This window comes from Quercus robur, chromosome 10 (genome assembly GCF_932294415.1).
Source record: "Quercus robur chromosome 10, dhQueRobu3.1, whole genome shotgun sequence".
NCBI lineage: Eukaryota > Viridiplantae > Streptophyta > Magnoliopsida > Fagales > Fagaceae > Quercus > Quercus robur.
Genome location: NC_065543.1, coordinates 43,403,832 through 43,414,755, shown reverse-complemented (window position 1 = coordinate 43,414,755; position 10,924 = coordinate 43,403,832). Strand labels below are relative to the sequence as shown.

Genomic DNA, 10,924 nt, shown 5'->3' with positions numbered 1-10,924 from the left:
AAAGTTGTTCTTAAAATCAAAACAAATTTGCATTCTGTAAACCAAAAACTTCAAAAGGAAAAAAATGAAAAGAAAAGAAATAAACAAAACTATCTGTACAGCTAAAAAAAATTATATTGAGAAATTTGAGATTCAACTTGAGAAGAAGTGTTGCCGCATTGGTACTGGTAGAAGACACAGAAGTTACGAACAAAGAGAAATTTAAAACATAGATGTAAAAGTGTAGATGAAGATGTGATAAAATTTTAAAGTATGAAATGTAAAAATTGAGGAGATAGAAAACATGTGTGGTTAAGAATAAACAAAAAAAATAATTAAAAATGAGAAGTACTATATGTCTGATGAAGAAAAATAATATTGTAATAAAAAATAATAAAATGTTGAAAATTGTATTGTATTGGGCAGTGTGCTTAGTCGAAGGAATCAAGCCATTGTCAAGCCTGTAGTAGTTTTATTATAATTTTTTTTTTTCAGATTTTAGTTCAATTTTTTTTTGAGCTTTTCTTTTTTGCTTGAAAGATCCCAATATATTGTTAAGTTGCTCAAATTATAGACCTAAATTTAATTTTATTGGTATAAAAAAAATTCAGGATGATCCCAAAATTTTTTTTAAAGGTAAATAAATATATAATTTAAAATTATTATATATAATTTTTTTTTTAGGTCAGGTGGTCCTAGGACCACTCTGGCCATAAGGTGGCGCGGCCACTGATCTCTTTCCGCACCTGCCATTTTGATCTTTCAAATTAAATTGTTGCTCCTCCTCATGTCTTGTTTCACATTGATCACTAATCACTATTGTTTCATTGAAACAAGCTTTACAAATTGCCGTGTCAACTTTTGCAACTCCTGTAGTAAAATTCTACAAAAGTAGTTCCTAGGCCAAATCATCTTCGTAGTCTCAGAATCATAGAAGAGGTGGAGAAATTGGTCTTTGGCTCCATTTCACAAAGTGGGCAAGCGGGATAAAGGCCCATCCGAACCTTCTTAATCTCTCCTTCGTGGGAGAGATATCTTGAGAGGCTTGAGCTGCCCTTCAGAGAAGAAAGAAAATGATTTACCAAAACGTGCTTGAGCCATTCACGGAGGAAGGTGGTTTAGGCTTTTTAGCTAAAGTAGATGGGACCATGTCTATGACAACGTTGGTGCTACACTAGCTATAATGAAACCACCCTAGTCAGCCATATATGTGAGGCCAAAAAGGCCTCAACGCGCACATGACTGGTTTTAGATTTGCGTAGAATTGTAAGAATAAACACCTTTTTGTTTTTTGGCTGAATAAAAAAGGGATCTCCTCCGTGGGCTCATTGATCTTACAGTACGTGATGACAATGAATAATGCCACATATATCATAGAGCTTTGATGAGATTATCATCGTGGGCACAACATATTCGTTAAAATACCATTATCTGAAATGTTCAACTTCTGCCAAGTATCATGTGAAGTAATATGAGAACTCTTACTATCAGGTCACATCTTGTGGTGAACACTTATGGTCTCATAAAAGTGTAATTCCATACTACACAATTTATATTTACTGTCACACCAATTTTATTCTCATAAAGGGTTCATTATTCTCAAGACATGCTAGATTAGATTAGAAATTAAGAAACTTCATTTTAAGTTTGGAGACACGATATATAGAATATATAAATGAAGTCTTTTGTTGCTGAGTGACCTAAGGGCACACAAGTTAATCCACATTTTATAAATGATATTTTTTTATGTATTTCTTTTGTTAAATAAAGTCAAACTGTATACGTATATTTATGAGATAATTATGTGGTGTCTTTTGTCTTCAATAAGGATAATCTTCCCCTTGCTTTATCGGCAACTTGTAAGGATGATTATCCACCTTGTTATTCTTTCTTTTAGTAATGAATTACAAATTATCAAAAACAAAAAGAGATAATTATGTGGTATGACGAACATATATTCATGATATGATTAAGTGGTATGATCCCACCCCATGTGTGAAGCAGTAGTCATTTTCTTAATGTTGGCATTGTGTAACAATGAATATTCTAAATTACTACTTTTCTTAACTTTCTAAGTATAAAAATGCCACAAGTGACAATACCTTGCAAATTCATACATACTATAAACGTTGGCACATGCACACACAAAGATGACAAACTTATTTTGCCGCATTGCAACCAACTAACAGAGAGAGAGAGAGAGAGAGATGATAAACTTATTTTGCCGCACTCTTCACACATTCTATAAACGTTGGCGCCTGCACGCACAAAGATGACAAACTTATTTGGCCGTGCTACAACCAACTAACAAAGATGATATTAAACTATCACTTAAACCCCAATTATGGTAATTAAAATTTAAGCAGTATGACTTACATGCCATAAGAGAGAAAATTCATATACATTGCGTGGGATCCACATACCATAAGGTAAAGATACATGTAGTCATAAGATAGGGGAAGAGGAGATGGAAGATACCATAAAAAAAAAAAAAAAAAAAAAAAAAAAAAAAAAAAAAAAAAATTTCATATATGGTGTAGAGGGTGGAAGGAGAGTTTAGCATAATAAATCATTCATATATTGTGAGTATAAGTGGTGTTACGCCTATTCTAATTACACCTACTGTCCGTTTGTTTGCACTTTCAGACGATAAAAAGTACTTTTTAAAATCAAAAAAATAAATCAAGCGTTTAGTAATATTTCAAAATGTGCTTCTCAAAAAGACATCACTTTAATTTTTTAAAAGAACATGGCTTGTGTCCAAATAGGATGCAGAGTCGATGAACATGACCAATCATAAGTACATAACCCAACCAAAAAAAAAAAAAAAAAAACTCAAAAACGTTGACAATGTGCAACAAAACAATAAAATAAATATAAAAAAATAATATCGTAAAAAGACTATTTCGCCCCTATGCGTAACTTTCAAGTATAAATATGGCCACAGAGCCAAAAAATCCTCACAAATCCATACTCTTCACTCGTCTCGAATACTATAAACGCAGAGCCAGAGAAAACCGGAAAACGCACACAAAAAAAATATGGCAGACTTGTTCTGCCGCGACTGCAACCAACTCACGGAGGTGGTGTTCGACCACTCCGCCGGAGACACCATATGCTCGGAATGTGGGCTGGTATTGGAGGCTCACTCCATCGACGAGACCTCGGAGTGGCGAACCTTCGCGAACGAGTCCAACGACCAAGACCCGGCCCGAGTTGGCGGCCCGATGAACCCGCTTCTCTCCGACGGTGGGCTCTCCACCGTCATATCTAAGCCTAATGGCACTTCCTCTGGTTTCTTGACCTCCTCGCTCGGCAAGTGGCAGACTCGTGGCTCTAACTCCGATAGGCACCTCATCGAGGCCTTCAAGGCCATTGCCATTATGTCCGATAGGTTTTGTTTCTTTCTTCTTTCTCTCCTCTCAATTTGATAAATGTGTGTCTGTTTGGTTTGTGAGAAAACGGAGGAAGAAGAAGCGAAAGAGAATGTGTATGTGTATGTGACACGTGCTATGTATTTTGTAAATAAAAAATTTACTTCAAACTGTAAATTGTAATTTCACAGAAGTTAATAGGGTTTAATGAAAAAAAAAAAAATGATGTCAATGAGTTTAGTTGGCACTTAATAGACCTTATTATGGCGAACATGCTTAATGTTTGGGTTATGGATTCAAATTTTAAAACTTTAGGGGTGCAATACCCCAAAACTTGGGTTAGGTTCAAAAAGGCACAAGAAATTGAAATGGCTTACAGTGGGGATGGGATTTTGATTTTTGGCCAAAATAAAGGGATTACTTTTAATCCCTAACAAATTTCAAAGTGATTGCTTTTGATCCCTTATCGAATTTAATAGTGATGGCTTTTAGTCACTAATGTGTCTAACATAGTGACGATGTATTAGTTTTTAGGTGGGTCACGTTCGTTTTAAGGATTAAAAACGATTGCTTTAAGTCCTAACTTCTTCTTTTTTTAAGATAGGATAGAATTCTAACTCTGTTAAGATATTCTAGACGTCTTTGAGTTTGATTTTTACTTTTGTTTTTTTGTGGGTATTTTGAAAGGAAATTGAAGTTGACATTTATTGCTGTTATTGTTGGTTATAAAATTGTCGACTGCATATGTAACTGACCCAATTTATGGCTGTTTCAGGCTGGGACTGGTTACAACCATAAAGGTATTTCAGCTATTTTCTGTCATTTTCATTGAGTACTGGTTACTTATTAAGCTGTATTGTGGTGGTAATTATGCAAAATTGTGTATTAGTATAAATTATTCTAGTGGTGGAATTATTATTGTGAATGTTTTAACATTCATGTTTTTCAGTTGGACATTCATTATGCGTGTTTATGGGGGATTCTGAAAGAACTAAATGTTGATGTGGACTGTTGAAGTGTATGAATGAAGGCTAGAAATAGTGGTTGACAAATATGTGTTAAGTAGCCTCAGGAATTAAGTGGAGATTGGGAAAGTTATGGGACAGCAACTATTTGGAAAATCTATACTGGTCAAATTTAAGAGGGTTTACTTTAAAGATGAAATCCTGAATTAAATGGGGTGTTTTTTGTAATAAAAAAATTTTGTGGAAGTTTTAACCCAAATAACTTAGTTAAAAAAAAAAAAAAAAAAAAAAAAAAACTGTAGTGATGACCACAATTTTTGGATGCTGGAGTTAAGAGACAAGGTCATTGGATTGGAGAGGCTTGAACTGTTGAGGATGAGGAGGACAACAGGGTGGATGTTTATTGTTGAACTCTTGAAGCATGCGAGACCATACAGGAATGTAGACTCCCCACTTTTGCTGGGTTCACAGATTTCGTGCACTAGGCTTATGAGGGATGGACATCTATGAAAGCTAGTGCCTTGGAAGCTATTCTAATGATCTGCCAAACAATCATTCTGAAGATTAGTGTGCTAATGTTTTAGTGCAAAATGCTAAGCAGCTTGACATTGTCACGAAGGCTTTAAATTTGATCTAATATGAGTTTACGAGCCACTACTTGATAGTTGTTTGTTATGATATTTGGAAGCTTTTTTTTTGGTGTATGTCTACTCTTTCTTAGTCTTTTGAATACAATTTAGGATTTCTTTATGCAATATTGAAGTCTTCTTTTTTTTTTTTTTTGATAAACATATTGAAGTCTTCTTGCATGTTCATGGAATGTTTACTAAGTGATGGTTCTTACCTTTGAGTGTTGCAGTTTTATATTTTCTTTCTTTATCGTTTATTTTATATAAACTTATAAATGTTGATTTAATTTAGATTGCTTATCTGTTTATGTCTATATCTGATTTAGGATCGTGCCAGTGAAATATATAAGAAAGTAGAAGATCAAAAACCTCTTAGAGGACGAAATCAAGAAGCAATTGTGGCTGCTTGCCTCTACATTGCTTGCCGACAAGAAAACAAGCCTCGGACTGTGAAAGGCAAATGGCATATCTTTCATAATATATTTTAGTTGATTTTTATCTGTGTACATAAGAGCCTAATTTTTGTGTATTTTATGTAGAAATTTGTTCTGTTGTCAATGGGGCCACACAGAAAGAAATTGGCAGGGCAAGAGAGTTCATTCTAAAACACCTGGAGCTAGAGCTGGGTCAATCTGTGGAAATGGGAACTATACATGCTGTGGACTATATGGTCAGCTGTTGCTCTATCTCTCTCTCTCCCCCCTGGTTCTCCTTCATCTAAATTGGGGGCTTATTATCAGTTGCATGTGTTGTGTCCTCAAAGATTTCTTTTTGTGAAAGATGTGCCTATGCATTATTTAGTATTTATGCAACTTCCATGTTCAATTTGTAGCGACGTTTTTGTTCCAATCTTGGAATGACCAATCAAGAAGTCAAGGCTGCCCAAGAAATTGTTCAGAAATCTGAGGAGCTTGACATAAGGTTTGTTCTGGCTTTTTTCTTATAAATGTTCAAGTATAACTCAAAGTTCTAATATGGCAGAGTTTAGTCCTTTCTTGTAGGTTGTTCTAATATTCTGTGCAGGAATTTGAGAAGAAGTTATCATAGATATCCTTCACTCTGAGGATTTTAGACTGTATATAAGTCTAGTAATGGCATATAATGCCACCTGTCATTTTTGTAGCTGATACCCACTGTAATGGCCTTTTGGTAATTCAGGCTTCACAAGTGCCTGTATGATAAATAACAGGTAGATGATTATTAACATGAATGATAAATAAGACCCATTGGGGTGGGTGCATAACTTACCGATAAAGAAAATGATATAGGACTAAATGTGCTTGGGAAAATTATATGATAACTGCTTAATGATATAGGACTAAATGTGCTTGGGAAAATTATATGATAACTGCTTAATGGGGACTATTTTTTTATGAGTCATATAGCCACTTGCATGACACGCTCTACTCTCTTTCTTGACTTTCTTGATCAAATGGATTTAAATGTTTGTGTGCTTTTTTTTTTCGTTAAACTCACACGCCATTACCAAAACTGCATGCAACAGTTGATATCGCGGAGCAAGTTATAAACCCAAACACACCCCCCCCCCCCCCCCCCCGGATGTGGGACAAGCCCGTGATTTTTTTCATTAAACTCACACGCCATTACCAAAACTGCATGCAACAATTGGTTAAAAAAAATTATTTTATAAAAAATAATGTTTGTGTGCTTTAAAAGAATTATTTTATTTAAAAAAAATACTGTTTAGTAGTTTTCACGTGGCTTCAGTTTAGATCTCTTATTGATTTGGACCAGTGATTTTTAGTTTGTTTTTGGGTTTAAATTTTGTGCTACACTCCTGCAGGAGACTTCTCACATGTTTCTTATTCTAATTATATGAAGCATCGTATATTGTTTCTTCAAATTTTGAACAAATGTTGTTTACTCTTTTACATCCGCAGGAGGAGCCCGATATCAATTGCAGCAGCTGTTATATACATTGTAACTCAACTATCAAATGAGAAAAAGGCACTCAAAGGTCAGAAAATTGTGATTCATATTAGTCTTTGGCTTTCTATAGGCAATATTAATGTCCTGTGACTGCAGATATTTCACTTGCTACTAGAGTGGCTGAAGGAACAATCAAGAATTCTTATAAGGATCTTTATCCTCATATCTCACGGCTAATTCCTAGCTGGTTTGCCAAGGAGGGTGATCTCAAGAACCTGTGCAAGTCCTAAACATGGATAAGTCTTATAGCTATACTAAATTGCAGCAGCTTGGTACTGGGTTTTTCATTTGGAGATGAAAGTTTTCAGTAGTATTTTTACTCCCCCTCTTCTTTCTTTTTTTTGATGAAAACTCCCCCTCTTCTTTCATGTATAGATGGATAGCCTTTTCCCCGAATCTCTTCTTACCCGAGTCAGCAGCAAGCATTAAAGCATTATTGGACCGTTTGACTGTGGTCCATGCATTTAGTTTTCTTTACCAATATTTTCTTGCTTCTTTTAACAATGGTCCATACTTTGCACCAAAATCATTTATAGTTTGGTCTTTAACTAGTTAAGTCTTTGCTTTGGGCTGGCATCCCATTATGTCTAAAATAACATTTTCGGCGGCCCAAGAAAGTTGATGGAAATATTCTAGTTAGGACTTTGGATGCAAAGACAATCCATATTATTATTAGTCAGGTTAGTGATACTGTATGTGTCAAAAAGCAGAATCTGTCTTGGATGTATTATTAATGCGATCATTGTAAATGATTACATATATTTTCCATGTAGTAGTTTGATCAGAAGTTGTAACCTTTTAATGCTCATTAGCTTTGAATTTGATTAGTGTAAAGTTCAAGTTGCAGTGCTAGTAATTCCTTGGTTATATACCAGTGGAAAACTATAAATATAAAAAAATCCTTCTTTATATGGTTAAGATTATGGGGGAAAGGGTCTAGAGGTAACTTTTTTGTCATAACTCTGGCATGGTTGAATTTAAGTGATGGGTTTATATGAAAGTGATAAACGATTATTGTTTGGTCCATACTATGCAACACAACCATTTATAATTTGATCTTTAACTGGGTCCTTTTTTTTTTTTTTTTTGAGATAACCGCCCCTAAGGCAAAACTATATTAAAAAACTGAGGAGAGTACATAGCATCATAAACAACTAGAGGAGCTATATCTTCAGGAATGGTCTTTAACCGGTTAAGTGTTTGTTTTGGGCTAGCATCCATTATGTCTAAAATAACATATTCTTTGGCCCAAGAAAGTTGATGGAAAGATGCCAGTTAGGACTTTGGATGCAAAGACAATCCATATAATTATTAGTCAGGTTAGTGATACTGTAAAAGTTTTTTTTTTTTTGAGAAACAAAATAACTGCTAAACACACACATGCATACTTAATTACACTTTCTCACCTAGTTTAAACACATTACTTAACTCAAAGTACCACCACAAAAGGGCCTAATTCAGAGTACCACTATTTTAAGTGTCAAAAAGTAGAATCTGTCTTGGATGTATTAATATCATTGTAAATGATTACATATATTTTCCATGTAGTAGTTTAATCAGAAATTGTGACCTTTTAATGCTTATTAGCATTGAATTTGATCAGTGGAAAGTCCAAGTTGCAGTGCTAGTAATTCCTTGGTTATATTTGTATACTAGTGGAAAACTATAAAAGTAGAAAAAAATTATAAAAAAAATCCTTCTTTATATGGCTAACTCTTGTGTCATAATTTTTTTCATAATTCTAGCGTGGTTAAAGTCATGAGTTTATATGAAAGTGATAGACAATTACAGTCGACCGCATCAAAATTGTGGTCCCAGAAAAATTGATATTTTGGAGATGTTGCCCTTTAAAATCTGGGTGAGGACAACACCTTCTTTTGTCTTGTATGTTGCTTATTGCACTAGGTGTTTGACTCCTTTGAGAACCGTTGCCCAAGTTGCCCAAGTTGCCAACTCATGGTATTGTCGTTTCTTGGTGAAAGGAAAAATATTTTCAAATTTGGTGATTTTCCTCTCTGGCAGTACTTGGGGGTGTTTGGTCTGAATACTAATTATACAAACAGATCGTGTCTCAACCCCGGGGCATGCGTTCTAAGTAGGGGCCATCCTGTGAACTTGGTTTGTGGATATGGAAGTCCCAGCCTCTTGATATTAGATTGTAGCTTTGACTGACTTTTCTTTTTCTTCTTCTTCTGTCCGTTTTACATGTGAGATATTTCATTGCTCTTTGCCCACTCTGAATTCTAGGTGGGATTTTTTTTCTTCTTGTACTGTTGTTGGAATCATAGCCATCTCCACCATACTATGTGCTGTGGCTTCTTATCTTATTAATAATAGTATAGAGATTGTTCCCTTTCGAAAATTATTGGTAGTCCGGAACTATACCCCGCCCTTCTCACAAAGGGGTGGGTTCTACCCCTCTATGAGAGGAAGGGGGTATAGAAAAAGTACCCAATAACAGTCTGTTCTTTTTAGTTTTCTAATATTTACTGTTTGTTTTTTATTTTTTCCTCTCTCTTAGCATTTTTATGATTCTCTATTCTTTTCTTATCTCATCACTATGGGAGCTATTTCATTAAAAATGTCAAAAGTCTTTTTCTTTGTCCAGCCCCGACTTGTGCCTCTCTCATCCTTGGTGTCTCCCCTGTTCTCAAATAGGGGATGGAATGAGGACGAGGCATCCATGATCTGATTCTATCATGCACATTGTCACCCCTAGATCAAGGTTATGTCATTTCCTCCCTTTCAAGCATCTTTTCTTCTTGGTAAACTAGTAAAATCAAATGCAAACTTCATACTCAACCCAAAAATAATAGGTGCAAAGATGGAAGGGCCCCATTTTTCAACTTCCAGAGGCGTGCTTTCTGCCCCAATAATTTTTCTGGGTTTATAACGTTGTTTTATAGGTAATGGATTTTGGATCAATTAGTATCTCATCTTTCCTTAATTTTTTTTTTTTAATTTGAGAAACACACACACATATATGGGAGAAAGGGGATGAGATAAGGGAATACACTCACACGCCAACACCAAAACTGCATGCAACAGTTAGTGTCGCGGAGCAAGTGATAAATCCCTTCTGAATATCACACCTTACCGATGTGGGATGACTCAACAACACTGAGTGATAGAGGGTGGGGTTTGAGAATTGAGATTCAATTGGGTACTTAGTTTATACTTGCCTAAAACAAAATTGTGCTAGGCATCCAATGTTCTTGTGACGCTCGTAACGCTCCGTTTTCTTTTTCCGTTTTTGTCAAGTGAAAAAGAAGATTAGTGGATTTTCTTGTGATTCCTTAAACTTTTTTGCTTTATGAACGAAGTGGATAAGGTTTGTAGGAGTATATTCTCCCAAACTCTCATTAGACAAAAGTTTAAAATGTTTGTTACACTCGTATTGTTTTACCCATGCGCACACAATTTTGGAAATTATATTCAGTTATAATTTATAACATCGAAAAATTAAAAGTGTCTTAAAGTGTAGTGCGTGCACACACATTTGTATATAATTTTAAAAATTGTGTTCAAAACACGATTTTAATTATAATTTATAATTTTGAGAAAGTAAAAGTGTCTTGAAATCGTGATGCGCACACACTTTACATATCAACATGTAATTTACAACATTCAAAAAAATAAAAATTTAGTGCTCATTTGATACATGTGTTTAAATAATAGTTTTCAATTTTTTTTAAAATATGTGTAGGTGAAAAAGCATATAAAAATACATGTAATATTGTTTAAAAACTGAAAATATGTGATTAAACACATATACTACAACCCTTAATTTTGAAGATAGAGCAGTTTCAGATGTCCTCAAGTTGCATTGCCTTTAAACTCCTCACTAATTTTTCTGGCTTAACCAATAACTACAGGCTACAGCTCTCAACATATCTGATATTTCATGTCCTACGAAAACGTTTTGCTTGGTTTTGTTTTGGAGTTACGACGACAACATAATTGAAATACAAATGCAAATCATAATCGTTTAAATTTAATCGGTCCTACACTCTTATATGTTACCAAA

General features: G+C 34.6%; 1 protein-coding gene across 1 annotated transcript; it reads left to right on the top strand.

Annotated features, from left to right (window-relative positions):
- The first annotated feature begins 2,958 nt into the window (after positions 1 to 2,958).
- LOC126703334 (transcription initiation factor IIB-2-like) lies at positions 2,959 to 7,445 on the top strand. The gene is made up of 7 exons (XM_050402300.1): positions 2,959 to 3,373; positions 4,129 to 4,153; positions 5,274 to 5,403; positions 5,487 to 5,617; positions 5,780 to 5,868; positions 6,849 to 6,925; positions 6,994 to 7,445. Exons 1-7 carry the CDS (start codon positions 3,021 to 3,023, stop codon positions 7,125 to 7,127), a joined length of 939 nt encoding a protein of 312 aa, XP_050258257.1. The 5' UTR covers positions 2,959 to 3,020; the 3' UTR covers positions 7,128 to 7,445.
- Positions 7,446 to 10,924: the final 3,479 nt, after the last annotated feature.